This window comes from Euprymna scolopes, chromosome 39 (assembly GCF_053919585.1).
Source record: "Euprymna scolopes isolate OS-2025 chromosome 39, ASM5391958v1, whole genome shotgun sequence".
NCBI classification, from domain to species: domain Eukaryota; kingdom Metazoa; phylum Mollusca; class Cephalopoda; order Sepiida; family Sepiolidae; genus Euprymna; species Euprymna scolopes.
The window spans coordinates 73403195-73426424 of record NC_136520.1 but is presented as its reverse complement, the minus strand read 5'-3'; the positions used below and the strand labels follow the sequence as shown (position 1 = coordinate 73426424).

The 23230-nt window shown below is 34.2% G+C and overlaps 1 protein-coding gene across 4 annotated transcripts in view; it reads right to left on the bottom strand.

Moving 5' to 3' along the window:
• The window catches only part of LOC145263869 (ATP-citrate synthase-like), a 238639-nt gene that overhangs the window by 132480 nt on the left and 82929 nt on the right, over window positions 1–23230 (bottom strand). For all 4 annotated transcript variants that reach the window (XM_080120941.1, XM_080120942.1, XM_080120943.1 and 1 more), the window contains exons 4-9: window positions 14447–14509; window positions 12440–12538; window positions 10460–10551; window positions 5105–5184; window positions 3351–3484; window positions 300–418 (exon numbers count right to left, since the gene is read on the bottom strand). In XM_080120941.1, coding sequence (XP_079977067.1) covers window positions 300–418; window positions 3351–3484; window positions 5105–5184; window positions 10460–10551; window positions 12440–12538; window positions 14447–14509 — 587 coding nt within the window. The remainder of the gene's footprint in view (window positions 1–299; window positions 419–3350; window positions 3485–5104; window positions 5185–10459; window positions 10552–12439; window positions 12539–14446; window positions 14510–23230) is intronic.

Sequence of the window (23230 nt, the reverse complement as noted above, 5' to 3'; positions counted from 1 at the left end):
TTAATAGCATTTATTTTGATTTTATTTTTAATATTTCAACACAAATTTTTACTAAATATAGTTTTCAAGGCCATTTCAAGACATTTTCCATATTTTCAAGGAATTTTCAAATAGAAATAAGGACTTTTTAAGGCAAAAGTCAAAAATTCAAGAACTTCTCAAGTCTGTTATGAACCCTGCTCGATTCATAATGGTCAAGTGAAAAATACCAACCTAAAATGACGCATAACTCTACAGGTTGGAAATAAAACTAAACTGAACATGTCTTCCGTAAAGAGTTTCAAATCAACGCTACTCACGCATAAATAACTGATGCTCCGCCTCCAGCTACCATTGTCCAAATCCGACCTTCTTTGTTCAACACCGTTAATTTGAGAGAAGCACCACTTTTGGCATCCAAGTCGGCAATGTAGGCTTCCTGAAAATATCAATATTGTTGGAATATAAACATAGGTATGCGAGGGGTAGTAATGTGGGCTATATTTAGTTTTAGTTTTCTAAAGAGAGAGTGGTAGCCCCCTCATGAAGATTCAAATTACTGATTTATGTGAAAATTAAGTAATTAATCTTATTAATTATAAAATTCTGTGAAGTGTCTGGGCGTCCCTGCTTGCTTGAATCTTGTGTGTGTGTGTGTGTGTGTGTGTATATATATATATATATATATATATTAAATTTATTTATACAAACATTGATGGCTACATATGTGCATGCATGTTTCTGTAATCCCCCGTTATTGAGGAGATTACAACTTCAGGCCAAGAATTACCTTCGATAACTGAAATTTCAAAATATAAAAACATTTTCTAATATCATTTACAAAATTAGAATCTTGTCATAGAATAGGGGTTGGTATGGAGGAGGATAAGCAAGGCCTCTGAACAATCCATTCCTCACAGGATTTTATCTTTTCTTTTCTTAACTTCGGTGAAGGACAATTTTTATTTTTTTATTCTTTTTATATTCTTTTTATAACCCAAAAGTTAAGTATCTCCTCTTTTGTTTTGCGTTGTAAATTACTTGAGAAGTCTGACACTATGTCGTCTATAGCTAGTGTTCAGACTTTAGGTAGTCCGCATATTCACAATGGCCACCCAGAATGGGGAAGACGGTAGTTTCGATTTTCACACACGCATATTTCAGAACATTCCTGTCTGTTTGTTTACAATTTCACAAACAGACGCTTATATACTTTTAGTCCTGCATGATTTCTTTATATACTATTTATTCAAAAGGAGTCAACATTTAAGAAGATTATCTCATTTGCATATTGTATTAAAGAAAATCTGTTTCAATAAGTTGCTCTAAATTTTTAATGGAAATTAGTAATAGAATGGTTTTTTGTATTTAGAAATACAAAAATTTTATTTACTTTTAATTATTAGTAGGGCTAGGACAACAGTATATTCTTTTCATCGTTTTAAGTGTGTATCCTTTGATATCTTATATGCTTTTATATAGAGTGATGTGGTTCTCAGTTGATTAATTGTTTAACTATGTCGGATATATACTCGGGAGTCAAAATAATGAAAAGAATATGCTGTTGTCATAGCCCTAATTATTAGTATAACCGACATCAGCTGTGTTTAAAAATGGAAATTTTCATTTCATCTATAAGATTTTATTTCTGTTTGAATTTCAAAAGATGAAGATGACTATGTTTTATGTTTCCAAGAATCAAAAAAAATGGTCAACTTTCATGAAAATCGTAACAACTTAGGATATTTGGTGTATCTTAAATAGTTTGACTAAACCTTCCATCCAGCATTGTTTTTTTTTTATCTAGCAACATGTAGAGCTAGTATTCTTTAAATTTCAGTTTCTTGGGAATATTTTGAAAAGGTTTTAGGCATAATATGGACATAATCTCCCATTTGAAAATTCATATATTTTAGATTTACACTGAATTTATCTCCCTATATATATATATATATATATACATATATATATATATATATATATGGCATAATCACATCGACACACCAGTTCTCATCAGATCACTGAAACTAAGCAACATTGAGCCAGGCTAATACTAGATCAGTGAACATTTGGGAATTCTAGGCACTGTATATGCTCTCCGCTTATCTCATCCTGAACTCTTCTTGCCACTGGTATTTAACAACACCAATTTAGGAGAGCTGTGGTTGGAGATTGCGCAACTCTTGCCACAAAAATTACATGCACAGGCACCCTTACAGTGTGTATCTAGTCTGTCAAAACTGAAGGAAGCTACCATATATATGTATATATATATATATATATATATATATATATATATATATATAAACAAAGAATTAATAAAACATGTTAAAAAAAACTTTAACAAGAGTTAAAAACATTTAATTTTCAAAAAGGAGACACAAAAGAAGTGGATTGTCCTTAATCTGCAGAGTTTCGAAAGAAACATTTTCTTTCTCAGAGGTAGGAATTAGCAAAATTATATATATATATATATATATATATGTTTTAACAAAAACCAAGACTTCTAAGAATGGGTTGATAGCAACAAAATTTATATATATATATATATATATATATATATATATATATAGAGAGAGAGAGAGAGAGAGAGATGAGAACAATAGTAATGGAAAATGAAGTCACAAAAACTATATATTGATGAATATAGATTGGTTCATTTATTCAATAAGGGAATACAAACGATTAGTTGGGATATATATATATATATATATATATATATATATATATATATAGGAGTTTCAAAAGAAATACTTTCCTTCTCGTCAGAGTAGGAATTAGCAAAATTTGGAATCGGTTTTATATATATATATATATATATATATATATATATATAAAAAAACGATTCCAAATTTTAAAATTTGGAATCGGTTTTATATATATATATATATATATATATATATATATATATATATATAAAACCAATTCCAAATTTTAAAATTTGGAATCAGTTTTATATATATATATATATATATATATATATATATATATATAAAACCGATTCCAAATTTTGCTAATTTCTACTCTGACGAGAAGGAAAGTATTTCTTTTGAAACTCCTATATATATATATATATATATATATATATATTATATAGAGAGAGACAAAACAAATTCAATGCAAATCGTAATATTTCAACTTTCTGTTGTTAAATACAGTTTACTGTATATGCCTGCCAACTTGGCATTTATAGACATTTAATTTCTCAATTTCTGTGTTAATATTATTATGTTATATTAAGATATATGAAAACAAATGATTTAAATCAACAATTGTTAAATGCCATAGATAATTTTATTGGTTTGCTTTCATAACGTTAAATATTATTGTAATCCAATGACAAAATCTTAATTGACCAAGCAGCAACTCACCTCAGGAAGGGCATCTCTCCCAAATGGAGGGGGGAACTCCATGACGTCCCCCCATTTAGCTTTGCACAAAAATTCTGCACACTGGTCAATCTTGGCAGCCAAGTCCAAAATGTAAACTTTCTGACCAGTGACCACTGGAAAGCAAAAACAAAACACAACATAAACAACTTGCATATTTTTTTTAATTAAATGGACTCTTCCGATAAGTATGTAATATTTTGACTAATCCACTCAGAGTCAAGTATTAGAAGCTGTATTGGCACCATTGCCCAGAACAGAACATCCACCTCTGGACCCAACATTGCGGACCAAGTTCACTTACTTGGGTTCTACAGTTGATAACACCAACAGTCTTGATTGTGAACTGGACTCCCGCATTGGAAGGGCATCAACAACTTTCGGCAGGCTTAGTGAGAGGGTCTGGAAGAACAAGTCCCTCTCGCTACACCTAAAGATCAAGGTTTACGAGGCCTGCATCCTCAGCACTCTCCTGTATGGCAGTGAGACTTGGTGCACCTACCGCCGACACGAACACCGTCTGAACGCCTTCCACTTCCGATGCCTGCGCACAATTCTTGGATTCACATGGAAGGATCATGTACCAAACACAGCTATCCTCTCCACGACCAAGAGTACTGACATGTACACAGTGCTGCGCATCCGTCGCTTACGTTGGGCTGGCCACACCTGCCGCATGGACGACAGCCGGCTACCAAAAGCACTTCTCTTTGGAGAGATAGCTGATGCCCCTCGCTGTGCTGGCAGGCCACGCCTCCGCTACAAGGATGTCCTGAAACGTGACCTCCAGGTCTTCGGCATCCCTCACAACACTTGGGAAACCTCTGCCGGCAACCGAGCAAAGTGGCAAGCTGCTATAAGATCTGGTGCCAAAAGATCCTGCCAGCAATACACAGACTTCCTGAACTGTAGAAGACTGAAGCGCCTTGCCAATCGTCGTCCTCGACGTTAAGGGCCTATGATGATGATGATGATTGGCACCATTTCCAAAAATAAACGTCTTTTTTTTTTTTTTTTAACTCAAGAAGATGAAGAGCTATGAGGACGAGAGTGGTACCATTAAAATGAGTAACCTTTTGTGCCCCAGAAATTATTTTTCTACATAATCTTCTGAATGCACCTTTTCTAGCGATAAACAATGGCGTCCAGAGTAGATAGGGGTTCCTATTTACTTGTCTTCCCATAAGGGCAGAGTTAGACACAAGGTCGGATTTTAATGTGGGGAAAATCCAGCTCCCCAAAAAGGGGCAATCTGGATAGGAACAAAAATAAAAATTGTCTCGGTCATGAAGGATTTCTCCTCCACTTACCGAGGACAGAAAAGGTGAAGTGTAGCATCAGAACAGATACTACACTGTGATCTTGGCCCAAAAAGGGTTGTTTCAAAAAGTAAAACTTCTAAACTGTAACAAAAAGGAGGTAAATCTTTTCTGAAAAGTGAAAATCTTTGGCCAATTTAGCAAAAATTTATTTTTCACTAATTTTCTTCGAAAACTGTTTTCATTAATAATTAATTTTCTACATTATCATTTTTTTTGTAATTTTTTGGAAATGTCCATTACTGTAACATGGCAATTCAGTAAATACCATTTTTTTTTTTAAATTTAATTGAAGAAAACCCATTTATGCTCTGGCAGCAATTTTTTTTTTTTTCAAAGATAATAATATAAATCTGTTTTGGATTAATAATGAGAATGCTCTGACATTGTCAACCTCGTCAATTTTAAAATACTCACCGAGAGGATTGATCTCTAAATAGGTGAAATGTAGATCCTTGTACAAGTCATAAAGGGTCACAATGAAGTGGCACAAAACCCTAATTTAAAAAAATAAAAGTAAAATATACATTCAAAATTACAGGATAAAAAAAAATATCTTCTTTCTATTATTATATAACAACAAAAGTCTGAGCTTCATTTCACTTCAGTCAAAGTTCTCAGAAAAAAAGAAGCCCCTCCCTAGCTTGGTTGGTTGTTTTTGTTTTACGGCATATCAACCTTTTTCAGGTTATTTAATGCCGAATCTAGTTATGTTGAGGAACGATTTTTAATGGAGTATGTTTTTTTTGTTTTTTTTTAAGTCAGATTCTATTTAACCCATAGTTGGGACCCTAACAGATACTACCACTCCGGTCAGAGTGGACCTGGAAGCAATAGCAATTAAAGGGTGGCTCCACAATCCGCAAGGTGGGGCTTCACCATCGGATATAGTTTTAGGTCATATCCAGGATCCCCTCCCTAGGGGCTAATACTTTATCTCTATATGAGATTCATAGATATTCGAATATTCTTGTAAAGTTCTCCTTCGCTTCTCAAACACTGAGTTAGTAAAGAAGGCGGAAACATAATTTTCCTCTCTCGACGATTTCAATGTGTTATTGTGTAGAGTAGAATATACAACATGCGATACGGCATAAAAAATTAGTAACAAAATACAGTACAGTATGTAATACACAGGTATATAATCAAATAACGTTATAAATAACACCGTAAGGCAGGGCAAATACTATAACCAGGAGCCAGAAAACCATCATATTCCACATCGTAACCTGAAAAAAACGTATCCCAGGGTTCTACCGAATCTTTCTTTTTGGTTCTTGGTTCTACTGGAATCCAGGACAAGAATTCTTCAATTCTGGTGGAGTATCCAGCTTCATGCTGTTACTCAAGGTAACATCACTTGGAGAAGGTGCACCATTCCTCAGAAAAGCCAGTAATGGTTAGTCATACCAAAGAGATCTTACTTGGGCTGTGAATACATCATAATTTTGAAATTTTTAATATTTAGTCAGGGGATTTAGTTGTAGGGAAAAGTTGTACATACAGACCTTAGACAATGTTGTCCTAGAACCAACACGTTGTGGCCTCAGTCGCAAAGAAGACCAAGAATAGAAAAGAACTTCAACTTGCTCTTTCTTTGTAACAACATTTCTCCATTTTTATGACCATGACGTCACCCACGTGATCTTCAACATTATCCTATATGGATGCAAAACATGGCCAGTATGAGTTTGTGACCTGCACAGATTGGAATTTTTTGATCACCAATGTCTACGCTGCATCCTTCGGGTTCGCTGGCACTAATTTGTCCCAAACAGCACCATCCGTTCGAGTAACCAGATACCATCCTTCAAACAGACCCTCCTTTTCAGAAGTTTTCAATGGTTTGTTCACACTGTGTCGGCAACCAGATGACTTCATCCATGCCACCATCAACCCAGCCCCATTTCAGGTTTAGAAGAAACAATGCGGTGGCAAGCTGAAAATCTAACTCAGCACAGTGAAGCAAGATGTCGATCTGATCCGGTGTTTTCGCCTCTACAGGGTGCACTGCTTGAACCACAAATGGCTGGACTTGATATCGACTGCAGTTTCAAACTGACATATCTGGGTGGCGTCTATACGAGATGCGAAGAATTCAGTTGGAGGAGCTGGCTCAACCGACCCACGATGAACACTGACACCACAACAAACGTTATCTCCGTCTCTCACGAGATCTCCTTTATAATATCTTTAGTTTTCCTTACCAGTGATATTTTGCATTTGCATATAGTTGTCTGTGCTATGTTACACAGCTAAATATCAAGAACTACAAAACAAAGACCCATCAAAACATACATTCTTGATCAGTGTTGCCCTGGATGAATAATATCTAAAAAATTTTAAATAATATTCATTTTCCAGAGATCAACTGGGTTAGGTTTTGGTACTTCTGCAATTTAATGCCCGTTTTTCCGTGAGTCTCGCTCCGCAATGCCCGGTGAATGATGGAAACTGACGGATTACACCGTGTGAGCAAAAAGAGACACAAACTAGCAGGCAGTAAAAATTGGAAGAAAAAAAAAAGGAAAGAAAAGAAAGGGCAGAGTATCATTGCGCTTCTTCAAGCAACAAGTCTTGTAACAAGGAACGAAAATAACAGTATTTTTTTCTTTTTACAACCTGCCCCAAGATGAGGATGATAGTCCGCAATAAATAAATGAATTTCGGGCATATGGCACCTGCATCTAGTACATATACAGCATAATATAGAGGTTCAATTTTTACAAACTCTATGCATTAAATTAGGCTGTATTTCAGCAATATCACATTGAATATTGTCTTTCAAGTGGTCTATTGTGTCTGGTTTATCAACGTAGATATGGAACTTTACATATCTTCAAAGAAATTAATTTAATGGGGTTAAAATCGCATGAACAAAGTGGTCAGTTGACGGGTCCATTTTGTTATATCATTTGTTTATTAAATATAAATTATTCGTTTATCAAATGTAAGTAAAATAAACTTGTACAATTTGCAAACGCTGCTCGGGTGTCAGTCTCTTTATGATGAATTGCCAAACCAAGCTGAACTTAAGATAACCGATAATTGCGAAATCTTCAATTAAAGAAAACAGAGTTGTCAAATTAAAGTTTGACGCTTTTAAAAAAAAAACAAAAAAATTTTTTGAATACTTTTGTAGAATTTGTTGCATTTCAAATTATAAGAAACCTTAAATACTTTTATAAATGGAAAATATTTCATTCATAGTAAATAAGAAATTCCCAGCAAATAAATAAAACACCCGACTAGCTGAATCCACTGTGAAAAATTTCCCCCACTCTTTATCTATGCCTAAATCAAAACGTAGATTCCATGAACAAAGCTTCTTTCTTAGAACTGCACACCTGTGGAACTCTGTTCCGTCTGCCTGCTTCCCACCTGACTACAACTTGGATGTCTTCAAGTCCAATGTTAACAAATTCCTAATGAACCGCCCTCTTAAGTAAGCACTTCATTAAATCTCCACACTAACGTACTGAACTTGCAATAACCCTTATCCCTGAGTGGCTTCCGGGCCTTGATAAGTGGTGACCACCGTGTAAAAAAAAAAAAAAAAAAAAAAAGTAAATGCCATGATCAGAAATCAAAACAAATTTTGAGATATTCAGTCTAAAGTTCTACAAACTTACCTATTTGAACTTTTGTATAAATAGAGCCTGAAACTTTACCATAACAAATTATAGCTTTGGTATGACGGCACAGTTTTGCCATGTTTCAAAAATTCAAACATTAGAGATAATAAAACTAAATTAATGAAGGGGGCAAACATTATTAATAGCATTGAAAATTATTTTAATATTTCAAAACAATTTATTTTAGTTTAAGCATTTATTGGCATTGAAAACAATTTAATAATTACTCTAATTTGGGCCCACACTTCTAATATATACAAAAATTTAAATATATATTTCATATTTCAATGTTTCATGATAACTGAAAATATAAGACTATTGTTAATTCGAGAAAGCAAGTTTGTTCAGCGCTTGAAAGAGATAAAATGAATTACCGAGAAAATTTTCCAACAAAGAACTAAAATTTAAGTTTTTATAAAAGTTTTTTTGATATAGTTGTTTAATGTTAAAAGACATAAATATATATATATATATATATATATATATATATATATATATATATATATTTATGATCGTCACTTCTTGACAGAAGAAGACCATCTTTCCTTTGCTTTATTGTTGATTATTTATTAATTTCCATGTACTTCTTAATATATATATATATATATATATATATTCGCGCATATTTTATTGAAGAGGATCTTCGTTCTTCTTTTTATGATCTTTCTTTCGAATTTTTCTTGTTTTCGTACAAGTATTTTTGTTGTGGGATCCAAAGCTCTTATAAAGTCCCCTAGTTTACCGAACGTTTTTGGTCTCGATTGACCATCGTCAGGGTTGTTCTTCCTGTGCATCCTACTTATTGATTGATTTGTTCTCTGTCGTTTTACTGTTTTTATTATTAATTTACTATGTGTAGTTTCGCCTAATTTGAATTTAATGGTTGGGTTTTTACTTTTTATTATTAATGCTTCTAGCATTGTTAGTCGTTGGTAATTATTGCAAGTTTTTAATATGTTAGTGTTATTTTTTAAAAGTTATAAGAACTTTGGATCCCACAACAAAAATACTTGTACAAAAACAAAAAAAATTCGAAAGAAAGATCATAAAAAGAAGAACAAAGATCCTCTTCAAAAAAATATGCACGAATAATGAAATTCTGCCTAAATATATATATATATATACACACACACACACGTTCCTTTTCTCAGGGATGTGAGATATATGTATATACTTCAGAGATGGGAGAAAAAAAACTGCTTGAAGTATCCTTCTGAAATTTATTTTGAGAAATCAAAAATAAATGCTTTCAACAAAAATGTATGAAAAAAATGTTTATAATGCCTTTACTTTTGGACAAATTATGAAAGACAACAATATGACTGAAAAGACACTTCATTGATATGAGGTTAGTTTGGAAATAAAAACATCTCTGGTCAGCTCTTTATTTGGAAATAAAAACATCTCTGGTCAGCTCTTTATTTGGAAATAAAAACATCTCTGGTCAGCTCTTTATTTGGAAATAAAAACATCTCTGGTCAGCTCTTTATTTGGAAATAAAAACATCTCTGGTCAGCTCTTTATTTGGAAATAAAAACATCTCTGGTCAGCTCTTTATTTCAAAAACTGATGTTCGATTCATGCAAGATGGTCCAAAAGCAGTATGGAGCACTCCATACATTTATGGGGCCTTTTTTCTAAGTTTAAAACAATTTTATTGCATATTGTTCTTCTAAAGTGTCTTCACGTCCAAATCGCATTTTTAAAATTCACCAGCTGTGACGATTAGGCTTTAGTAGGGTGCATTCCAATTCCTGCTGTAGCTGTTCATTTTAACGTGAAATCATATAAATTGGTCAATCATCTCGTATGATGGATAGGAATAACATACTGAATTTTCAAGAGTTTACAACAATTTTAAATGCCTGTACAAAAAAAAAAAAGTCTGGAAACTTATTGAAGGCACATCATATATATCCCCTTTTTTCCCCAAATCCATCCTACTCACTTTAAATGTTTTCCTTGGCCTTCTCCTACTAACTGACCCTGCTACCTCAACTGTTCTACATCTAGTAATCCAAAAACTCTCATCCACTCTTTCAATGAAATTAAAATAACAGTCTCATGTTCTGTGCACATCTCCCTATACTGTCAAGATTTAATCTCCTTCTAAGGTCAACAGAAATTTCCAACTTACTGTGAAATATCTTGTGGGACGTGGAGTAACAGGGTGGACGTAACATCATCTGGAGAAGCACTGGTACCGAGGGCAACTTCCAGGCGCACAGCCTAAGATTAAAGAAACGTTTAAATTAATTGATGGATACTTTTCTTTTCTCCTTTTTTTTTTCTAACAGCATATAAAACCAGTCATAAAAATGTTCAATATTTTCAAGTAGTTATCTGGGTTAAGTGTTTGAAACTCCGACCTTAAATTAATATATAAACCAGAATACTGAGTACAATATATACAAGAGACATTTATTACAATCAATGGATGAAAGAACAAAAGTGCAAGTGTACATGGATAATATTGTAAGTGTTCGGTGAACGTATACGTGTGTGGAGCTGACAAAGTTCTGATAAGTCTGTTAAATATTATTAAGAGATGATTCATTTTTTTTTTTAATTTTTTATTCCATTTTTATGCCAAACAAGGCACAATACCACTTTGATGTAGGGGCTACTATCGGGGACTTGTTGCAAGGGTAGTATGTAGGGAGCTGAGCAGCAAGATGTCTGTTCACATTACACTTGAACTTCTGCATTTCAGTACAATTAGGAAAGCAAGAACCTGGAAGGGAGTTCCAAAATTTAGCAGTTCTGGGGAAGAAACTATTAGAGTAGAAAGCTTTCTTACATCTAGGGATCTCTACTGAGTAGGGGTGGGATTTTGCTGCTTGTCAGGTTTGTCGAGGGTATTTACATTGAGGGGTACAAAGGCTTGCAGTTCGTCGGAAAACAATATCTTTTACCTCGAGAATGCATGCATACGTGCAGGAAAATGTTTATTCCATGGTTGAGGTTTGCGGAGCCATGTGCAAACGTGTCCATCCATTAGCGTGTCGAGGCGATAAGAGGAAGAAAAGAAAGAAACAGAAAGGATGGGTCAACGGCACAGGAAATGCGTACATGTCAGGTCAATGAGTCGTATGCGAGGTGACATTGTTCTGTGTGTGTGTCACAGGCAGATAGCTTGCTTCGTGTCTGTGTATTCGAGCTAGACATAAACCGAATTTAGCAGTCGTAATGGTTCACTATAAATTTACCTACCTCCACTTACGGGTTAAGGTTAGTCGCCGCATGATCGGTTTTTAATATAAAAAAAAATCCAGGCCCCCCACCCCACCCCACCCCAAAAAGGGATCTTCTGAATCGAGATAAAAATCTTATAATTGCCTCAGTCTAGAAGGATTTCCCCTTCACTGACAGAAAACAGGAAAGATGAAGTAGGAAAAACAATGTTAAAATTTCAAAAATGTCTGAGATTTACTTTTATTCAGAAACTTTTTATAACCAGCATAAACATTTATATTCAACACAAATTCATAACTTTGAAGTATCTTGGAGGTATGACCCTCATGCACTAGGGGTTAAAATTTCTATAGAAACATTTTCACGGGTTAATACAGGGTGTTTTAAAAAAAATATACTGCAATGAATGATGCGTTTCATGACGTTTGCAAAACCCATATTGCGAATTATCAACATTGTCTGGACAATAAAGGTTATCCATTTGAAGATTTGTCAACGTGATTCTTCAATTTAAAAAAAAAAAATTTTTTTATAGAAATCGCTCCCAACAGGGCATGAAGCCACTTAATGTAAGGAGCTTAAAAAAAAATACTTCAAGGTCAAAAACTTGCAAACAATAAATGTGAGATAGATTAGATTCTGACTGAAAAAACAGCAATTCTTCCCTCTTTTTCAAAAACATTGCTCCTGAAATATGATGACTAAAGGACAAAATAAGGGGAGTATTCAAAAGTATTTCATTTCACTCTACGTTTATAAATAACGGTTTTATTGCCATTTGAAGTGCGAGTACATTTTAGACATCCTGTATCAATAAGCTGTATTTTTCTAAACAATCTTTGTATTAGTTTTTGTTGTTTTTAAAGGCAGAAATAAATTTTGAAGAAAATGTCGTTAGAATTTGCCAAGTGGTTGCTCTCACCTTTGAATCGACATCACCGATGTCGATGCCTCCTTCATGATGGAATAAAATGACATCTTCATTACGCTGAGAGAAAATGCACACATAAAATTCTTCATTCTGTGAACAAAAAAAAAAAAAAATAAATAATGTAATTGTAAAAAAAAAAAATCAAGCTGAGCATGCAAGGTCCCCCCTCCACAAGTGAAAAATTTATTTTCACCATGACTAATGTTCGTACAAAATTTCAAAAAAAAAATCTAAGGCATGGTTATTAAGAAAAGTACTAACAAATGAACAGATGGACGAACAATTTGGGGGTAATTTTTCCCTATCATGCTTCCTAGGGCGCAACCAAAGTTATCCGGAAAAGCTGTTCTGGCAAAAATTTACTTTCACCATGACTAATGTTTGTGCAAATATTTTTAAAAATCCAAGATGTGGTTATTGAGAAATGTACGACCAAACGAACAGACAGACAAATGATTTTGGGCTATAATGCTACCCAGAGTTATCCCGGAAAATCTGTAACTTTCACCATGACTAACGTTTGTGCAATTTTTTTTTAAATCCAAGGCGTGGTTGTTGAGAAAAATGCAAGCAAATGAACAGACAAATGATTTGGGGGCAATTTTACCTCTATAATGCCCCCTAGGGGAGCAACCAGAGTTATCCAGAAAATTTGTTCTGGCAAAAATTTATTTTCACCATGACTAATGTTGGTGCAAATTTTCAAAAAAATCCAAGACGTTGTTATTGAGAAAAATGTGACCAAACAAACAGAGACCAAAAAGACATTCGTATTTATAATATCTTAAAAGTGTGATACTCTGTTCAACTGAGGTCGTTGAGTGATGGAGAGGAAGGAAAATGATAAAAAGAAAAAGAACAGGATTAATGACAAAAGAAAAGGAAGTAGGTTTAGTGAGTAATAAAAGAACTTATCAATAGACAATGGATAGGAATTTGTTCTTAATGAATGCAAAGAGAAATAAGGATAAGGTTGAAATTAGCATGATGAATGGCGATAGCAAAAGGACTGAACAATGGACTAAGGATAGGTGACAAAAAGGAAGTAGGTTTAGCAAGTAATAAAAGAACTTATCAATAGACAATCGATAAGAGTTTGTTTTTAATGAAGACAAAGAGAAATATTGGTAGGTTTAATACAGGGTGTGATGAGTGTATGTTTATTTTATTTTTCTACTTTTCCGTATCGCATGGTTGTCAGTAAGAAAATGACGATAGAGTCATAAGAATATAAGAAGAAGAACGAAAAATCCATGGCACACAATGTTTGGGGTCAACAGAAGAATACCTGTCTTAGGATGGGTAAACTCAATTTCCCAAATGGAACAGTTCTGCACCACTTTCATGCCTAATATTGTCAGAGAACCAACATGTTGTAGCTTCAGTCACAAAGTAGACAAAAAAATAGAAAAAACTTTAACTCGTTTTTTTTTTTTGTTGTAACCTCATTTATTTCCTCATTCTCTCGTTACCGTTGTGAGGTTCATCTCGTGACCGTTTTCTCGAATGTCATCCATGCCTCGAATGTGATCTTGAACGTTATTACCGTATCCAACGTGATCTTTTTAAAGTTTCTATTTTTCCCTACTGATGACCTCAATTCGCATTTGCACGTCCGTGCTATGTTACACAAAATTTCCTTTCAAATATTAAAATCAAGATATAACAATATCTATTCCAATTTTTATCAAAATCCATTACATAGTTTTCATTCCAGAAGATATCCTAGACTTAAGCTTAAGGGGTATTATGAAGAAATTGAAATTCAAGGAATCTTGCTTAATTGGTGTCTTCTGACAAGAGAGATTGTTCCCTTTCAAATAAAACAAAAAAAGCTAAAATTTTATTCCTTTTTTTTTGTAAAAATGTGCACGCAAAAAATAAGATATATGAATCCCGGGCAATGCCGGGTGGGTACACTTAGTGGTCAACACATCAGATGTCTTCATTTTCTTCTAAATACAACAAAGAAATATTCAAAAAAGATTCAACATTCACCTGGCTATGCGTCACAAAAGGTTCGATCACAAAATTCTTCAGTTTACCTCGAGCTGCTCCAACCTGGAAACAAAAAATATTTAAGTATTAAAATATATATCTCTACAATTATATAAATGCAACTTTGACTCTGTGTTTGTGTGTGTGTGTGTGAGAGATTTTGTTCCTTATAGACGCCGAAACAGCTGAACAGATTTTCTTTAAAATTTACAGAATTTAGTGTATAAGTCTGGGAGCGATCTTAGTTAAGTTTTATCTCAGAATAACCTCGATAATTATTAATAATTGAAACCATTATTTTAATTTATCTATCATCGTAAAGCCATTTTTTTCCATGTCATCGCTTAGCAACAATAATAGAACGGGCCGTGAAAATTCTGCGGTGGGTAAGTTGATAATATGTTTTTTTCTTTTTGCACGACGTGGTCTGTAGATTCAAACTCCGCACATAAATTTCTTAATGTTTTTGTTTGTTAACTGGAAAGAAGCTTATATAAAATAAATTTATAAAAGAAACAGTTCTCTAGAATGCAATGCAGAATATTTTAGACTAAGTTAATGCATAGAGACATGTGAAGCTTCCTACGGGGCGATTTCATGGATTTCAATGACAATAAAAATATAGGAGTGTGAAATATTTGTTGATCATCATTCAATCCCAGGCAACATTGGGTCTCCCTGCTAGTTCATATATATAACGACTTCATTTACTCACATAAAATTAATATACAAAAGTATATAATATAAATTTATGCATAAACTTTAAGTATTTACTTCAAAAGTGCTCAATACGTAGGTAGAGCTAGAAGGTGCGTATATAAAAATGTCAGACAACCACAAAATTTGCGCATAAGCCTGAAGAATCCTAGAGTGGATGAAAAACGCGGAATATTCAGTGTAGCTTAATCGCCATATATATATATATATATGTGTGTGTGTGTGTGTGTGTGTGTGTGTGTGTGCATGTGGGTGTGCGTGTATATATATATAATTTTAAGGAGATTAGAACAATAGTCTAAAAAACAGTTTATTTTAATGTATTAGTAAATTCATTAATACAACTAAAAGAAAACAGTGCTCGTTGTAATGTAGATATATAATAAGCTCAATAGGCATAGATATCCTAGAGCTATTTTAACATTGAGTAAGATGATTGATAATTTATAATTAAATAATTTAAGGAAAAACAAACAAAATCAATAAATTGTACGATCATTTCGGAAACAATGTTTTTATTGAGACAGACAATAAGTCTTGAACAATAATTTTCTAGAAGTGTAAGCCATTTTGAGTTTCAGAAACAGTTTCAGATGGTTCGCTGTTACACACAAGTCCTGGGAGGTGACTTGTTTGTAGTAGACAGTTCCACAGAGCAAAATATTCTTACCGTGTCGAAACCCGGGAAAAGAACATGTGAAATTGCTCCAGAAAAGGTTTAATATTTATGAAGCAATTCTGGTTTCTGATTGGTTGGTAGCAGAACGTGAATTTATTTGATTCGTCAGTTCTTAGCAGCATCGTTTATAAATAGAATCGTCCGACTGTGTGGAATCATACCCCATTATAGCTCCAAAATATTGCAACAAATTTTATCATTTGATTTTAGAAAACAAAGTCTCCTCATCAGCAAAAAGAGTAGGTGGGGGTTTAAAGACACCAAAAATAAAACTAGCATTTTTTAAGTAAGGCAGATATATCTGGAAAATTATTTTAATGTCGATAAACAAAGTAAAATAAAATCGGGTGGAAAAGTAAGGTTAAAAGTGGATATCTTTAATATTTCGGTACTTGCGCATTTAACGAACCAGACGTAACTTAGTATTTGCTCGGCTTTGTCCTGCGCATGACGCCAACAGCCAGATAAAACCGAGCATTGCCGATAAAATAAAAACAATGCTACAAAAATAACTGTAAAATGAAATTGTAACTGTAGAAACATCCAAAAATAAATAAATAAAAAGCGAAAACCTTTTTTTATCAATAGTATTATTGTTTAAAATTGTTTTGTTTGCAAAATAAATACATATAAAACATTTTTTTTGTTTAAATAATAGTAAAATTTTTTATGAACCGTTTTTTTTTGGGGGGGGGGGGTTATTGCAGTTTTTAACATAAAAAAACAGTTGTTTTATTTTTTTTTTTTTTTTAACACGTAATAGTTAGTAATAGTTTGTTTTTTTTCAACTGTTTATGTAAAAAAAATGAAAAAGCGTAAAAAAAAAAAAAAAAAGTCAATACAAAAATTTTGGGTTTTTTTTTCTTTGCCAGAAACAAGGAATTTTTTTTTTTTTGCCAGAAACAAGGAAAAAAATTTTTTAACAGGAATCCCTGCGGGATATAGTTTTTTTGGTGTTTTTTCTCAGGAGGATGTATTTTCCTCAGATTTTTGGGGGTCTTCAGACGACAAAGTAGACGGAGAAGAGGAAGCGAATGTGATAGGAAGCTCCTCCTTACCAACCGGGTAGCTTTCGGCTATATGGGTTAATATGGAGTCAAAAGGCTGCCTACCAAACTTTTGTCTCCACATAAACTCTATAAGATATGTGTCCAAAAGTTCCTGGTTGGTACCGCATACTCGTTTATTGCATTGCTTGGCTTCCTTCCACATTCACTCCAGATGATTTGTGGTTGCCTGTGTTACGGGATCAACAAAATTAAGGCTGTGGTTCACCGTCAAATGGTGATACTCCTCTCCTCCCACTTTGTTATAAAGCCTCCAACAGTCTGATACGACCATGGTCCCCGGCAGAATGTATTTTTTTTATTAGTGGAAGGAGGGTTTCGGCGTTCCTATTTGGTACAGTGACCAAGAAACCCTCCTTTTTGGCAGAGTCATATCCACCGAAGACCCAGACTGGTGTCAGACGTTTGCCGATGTTGTGTTTCCGGCGGTTGAAGACAGACTCATCGATTTCTACCGTATGGCCTGGGCCTCCTATCTGCCGGGGATTCCTGAGAAAATAATCCCTGCATATATCTCGCAGGAAATTTTTCCAGTCCACAATTGTGTGGTGTGAATGCAACCCACATTCGCGATGGAAATTTTTAGTCAATGCCATCTCGAACGCCCATAAGTATATTAGTTTGATGATACAGGCGATAGTTAGTTGCAATTTTGCGAAGAAGGTCCCAATACTAACGGAGGTCCAACAACGACATGTTACACTTCGACACCTCCAGCCGTATCCGTCGGAAAGGCTTGCTCTCTTGGCAAGTAAACAATCCTGGCCACAGTGGAAACACTTTTTCGCTTCTGCCAACAATTTCCGTTGCTGGTAAAAGTTTAGTACAGCCTCTGGGGTCTGGAGCTGGTTCACAAGGTTAGTAATATTCATTATTTCGTCACTTGGAATGCAGTTATCTTTCTACAAAATAATTTTTTTTAACCCTCTTCAAATCAGCGTTTCTTGAGTTGTAACATTCTTCCAATTGATAGCGAAATTCTCGTCTGCTGGTAAACACGTGTGAGCAGCAAAACCTGAGCTGTTGACACATGTGCCAGACAAAGCCGAGCAAATGCTGAGTTACATCTGGTTTGTTAAATGCACAAGAACCAATATTTCTAATAAAAATATATATACCTTTTAATCGTCTGACTTTAAAGCCCGTTAGTACCATCGTCAATATATATATATATAAAATGAAAATGATCGACATAATGATTCTGCAATATGAAACAGGTGCTGTTAATTCTTGACAGCACCTGTTTCGTATCACAGAATCATTCATGTAATAATTATTATTATGTCAATTATAAAAATTGAATATTTCAACATGCTTAAAGAAATACACGGCAAGATAGACAAAATCCTGAAATTTGGAATATAGACTTTTGTCATTGATTTGTTATATGCTCTGTAATTACATTGAGCTTCATTAATTAAAATTAAAGGATTGGTATAAATAAAAAGTAGAATATAATCGAACAAACATATTTTCCCATATATATATATATATATATATATATATATATATATATATATATATATATTTATTTATTTACCAGTGGTGAAAAAAATATTGAATTCTGATGATGCTAGTTGGAAATTTCCTCTTTTTGAGGATCTTCCTCTAGCTGAAACAATATGTAAACTCATTCTGGACTCACAGTAATAAATTTCCTATATATATATACAAATGCAAATTACTTAGGACTTCCATCCAGTCATGGCTGATGGAATGAGAGCATGTTACCTCCGTGGATTAAATAAAGAGTTCCGTTTGAAATTCTATGCAGAATTTTTCATTAAAGCCGTATATTTATAAACTAATAATGCAAATATAATTTATCATATAAAGACAGAATCTCTGCTGAAATAGATGCACAAGTTAGAATCCTCTTTCAGAATGAAGTTTTCTCAGAGAAATGAAAGTGCTAGCAGCTAAAAAAATGTCGGCTGACTGATTGGAAATACTAAAAAAAAAAAAATCTACAATAATACAAAAGAAATATTTCAGTATATTCATTTTTAAACAATCCTTGCAGCCAAGTATGTCCAAGGATGGAATACTGTTGCCATATCTGGGCAGGAGCTGCTAAAAACAGCCTATTCTGGCTTGACAGAGTACAAAATAGACTTTGTGGCTTAGTGGGGGATGCCCTTTTCTCTACCCTGCAACCTCGCTCCCACAGAAGAGACGTTGCGAGCCTATCCTTGTTTTATCGTTATTTCCATGGCAGGTGCTCGTCTGAACTCCAATCTCTGGTCCCCCCTCGCCAATCTTTCACGAAAAACACACGTCTAGCTGAATCCACTGTCAAAAGTTTCCCCCACTCTTTATCTGTGCCTAAATCAAAACGCGGATTCCATGAACAAAGCTTCTTTCTTAGAACTGCACGCCTGTGGAACTCTGTTCCGTCTGCCTGCTTCCCACCGGACTACAACTTGGATGTCTTCAAGTCCAATGTTAACAAATTCCTAATGAACCGCCCCCTTAAGTAAACACTTCATCAAATCTCCACACTAACGTAATGTACTTGCAATAACCCTTATCCCTGAGTGGCTTCTGGGCCTTGATAAGTGGTGATCACTGTGTAAAAAAAAAAAAGTTTCTTGCATTGCAATTTGAGTTCTAACTCCTGTTTTTTCAATGAATGGATTTTTATTGTATTGCAACATATATGCAATTACTTGGAAAATATTATTTTCTCGTGATTTCAAGTGACATATTCGAATTCCTGGCACAAAAACACACTTATATAGCAAATTTCATAGCTTCGTATTGTTTTTAAAAATATTAGTTTTACTAAAAAAGTAGTGTAAAAATGTGACAAAACTCATGTTTTTATTTATTTATTTGCGGACTATTATTCTCATCCTTTATAGTTGTTGTTTTAATAACGTTTCGGCCAACTATTCCTCTGGCCGTCCTCAGGTTGTTAACTACGACGGGATAGGAATGCTGAATTTGAATTTGTATCTTCAGTAATTACTGCCTTCTATAGTTGTCGTATCACCACATTTTAGCCAACTAATCCTCTGGCCAGCTTTGGATAGGATTGAAACCGCTATCTTCAGATAATGCTCAGCTGGAACAGTAAAGATTCAACGTCTATCTACTGCGTCACGGGCCCCGAAGGCCGTTAGATTTTTTGGCCTTATAAATCCAGTATGGATATTATGCTTACACCCTTCATAACTGATTCATAAACTAATAATAACCCAAACGTTAAATTCTCATCATTCAAAATATAATAAATTCTCCCTTATAACATTTCTGCTATTCTGATTGGCCAATCCCTTATTCCAGATTACAATTCTGTTAACTAAAACGAACATGCAAGCTGTTATCCAATATAGGAGGCTGGTGTTTTGCATTAAATAAAGCTATGTTATCTGTTGGATCCGTACTGAATGGTATATATTAATTATTGTTGGTTGGTTGTTTTATTTTACGGCATATCAACCCTTTTCAGGTTATTTAATGCCGAATCCAGTGATTCTGAAGAAAAATTTTTAATAGAATATATTTGTTTTTTTCACGTCGGTTTCTATTTAACCCATAGTTGGGGACCCTAACAGGTACTACCATTCCGGGTCAGAATGCAATAGCAATTAAGGGGTGGCTCCACACTCCCCAAAGCCTGCAAGCTGGGGCCTCACCATCAGATATAATTTAAGGTCATATCCAGGACCGATTAATTATTGAAATTCTTTTGAGATAAGTAATTTCTATAATTTGCAAAGGCGAGAAGTGGCTGGCTAATACCAGCATGCGGTCGGAAGAAATAGAAACATGTCCAGATAAAATAAACATGTGGCAACGAGACACAATTATAATAAAAAAAAAACTTTTGCTGAAAAAGAAAAAAATGCTGCCCCAGAATTTGATTTATTTATTTCTAGCCTTCGTTTGTAACGGCAACGTTACATATTTTCAAATATTTATTCATCGTGTTTGGTTTGATGGTTTTGTAGAGTAAAAATTGTTTTGCTTTTGGCTTTGCAAAACATGACTGAGTTTTGCAAAAGTACAAGAACAAAAAAGCAATAACATCGATGCTTGATGCATTTAAATCATGAAGCTGATATCTTTAGACAGCCTGATCTGGTAACACCAATCCAATCATGAAGAAAAAAAAAAGCAATAACATCAATGCTTGATGCATTTAAATCATGAAGCTGATATCTTTAGACAGCCTGATCTGGTAACACCAATCCAATCATGAAGAAAAAAAAAAAAGCGATATGTGGAAGGGGACCTTCCCTTCCACAAGTGCAAAAATTTACTTTCACCATGACTAATGTTTGTGCAAAAATTTTTTTTAAATCCCAGGGGTAGTTATTGAGAAAAGTGTAAACAAATGAATGGACAAAGGATTTTAGGGGCAATTTTACTCCTATAATAGCCCTCAAGAGAAGCAAAAGAGTTATCCTGTAAAATCCGTTCTGGCAAAAATTTACTTTCATTATAACTGTTTGTGTAAAATTATTTAAAAAATTCAAGGCTTGGTTATCGAAAAAAGTGCAAACAAATGGACAAACGATTTGGGGCAATTTTTACCCCTAGGGTAGCACGAGTTATCCCAGAAAATCTGTTCTGGCAAAAATTTACTTTAACTATGACTAATGTTTGCGCAAATTTTTTTAAAAATCCAAGGTGTGGTTATTGAGAAAAGTGTGACCAAACAGACAAATAGGAGTGAATTCCTAAGTCCAATCCTTCCTTTGTTGGGGAACAAAAAAGAGCGACATGCCAATATGGTGGGCTTAATCATCATCATCATCATCATCATCATGCAGTCCGTCAATCTTGACGATGACTAGTTGGGGCCTCAGTGCTTTATCCCTTGGTGTTGGCGTAGTCCTCTTTCTGTGTGAAACGTCCAGTCACAGGTTTGGCATATGTGAGTGCCGGAGCTGTGTTGTTGATAGTGTCTCAGCTCTAAGGCTTCTCCAATCTCTCTATTTCTTCCTTCCCTTTATGGAGACTCAACCTCACTGAGATTACTTTCGGTCAGAAGCTGTGGCCTCCTCTGCAGCCAGTCGTTTCGGGTTCGCTCCACTGGACATGAGCATTGGAGGTTCAGTGGGTGTCTATCTGATGCACAACAGATACTAAACTGCACAAGTTGGGCTTAATGTCAAGTTGTCTTTTACAAAAAAAAAAAACAAATTGAAATCTTTGGTGAATGAAATTTTTACCCTATCATCAATTTGTGTTTCTGCCTTTTTTTACATGGTCCGAATTAATTTCCAATAACTTTGAACAAAGTTTTTAAATTCATATATTCTTATTATGTCACATGGTTGAAGCATTTTGCTCTATTTGACATTTTTCTCCATCTCTTTAAAACACTAACCCAGTCTAATAATAAACCTAGAAGTAGGTATCACAAATCAGTCTAATTTAGAATACAAAAACTGGTAAATATAGTGGACTTTCACTCAACTACAACTTGCGATGTCTCGTTTATTAAAGTTAATCTTTTATCTTTATAAATCTACAATTCTTTCTCCTGTGTCATTAATATTTTTTTTAGGTTACTTTAAATTAAATTACTATTTTCTGTAATGAGCAATTTATTTTTTATGTAAGCACTTTATTTTTTTACGTGAAAAAAAAGTTGGTGTTTTTAGAAGTTGGTATGCACGATATTGTGTATCTATGCATATAAAACAATTTCATCTATATATATATATATATATATATATATATATATATATATATATAAAAGCAAAAATGTATGTATGTATGTTCGCTTTTTGTGTCTGCAAAAGGCTTTTTTCGTCGGCCTTCTCACTCGGCTCGCTTATTCTTAAAACTTTTTATATCACATCTAAATGATAATATCTACGACTTAAGAATGGGGGTCGCGTGTGTATTTAATTTGCCTGACTTTCACGCGCTATTTTTTCCAGCTATTTCGATCAACGCGTGTTTCTTTCGCTTTTCAGTATAAAACAAGTGAAAACTGGCTTGCAGCCGTGTCATGTTTCAAGGTCAAACATCATGTGACTTAAGTTTCTCGCACCTGTCAATTTCATTTTATAAACGTTAAATTAAGATGCTTTTTGTTCCTCTTCTCTCGTGGTCGAGATGGTTAGGTCCCGGGGTTTTTTCCATTTCATTTCCACCTCCACGTTAAAGGTTCGGGGTTCCAGCCTACTTTCCTATTAAAACTTTTTTTTTTCTTTTACACCTCCAAACACCAGGCCAACATTTTTTTTAAAAAAAGGGTTGTTTTGATCACCACCACCCCAACACACACACCTACAAACACCCGGGCCACGCTGGGTACCCCCCTCTAGTTTATATATATAAAAGCGAAAATGTGTGTTT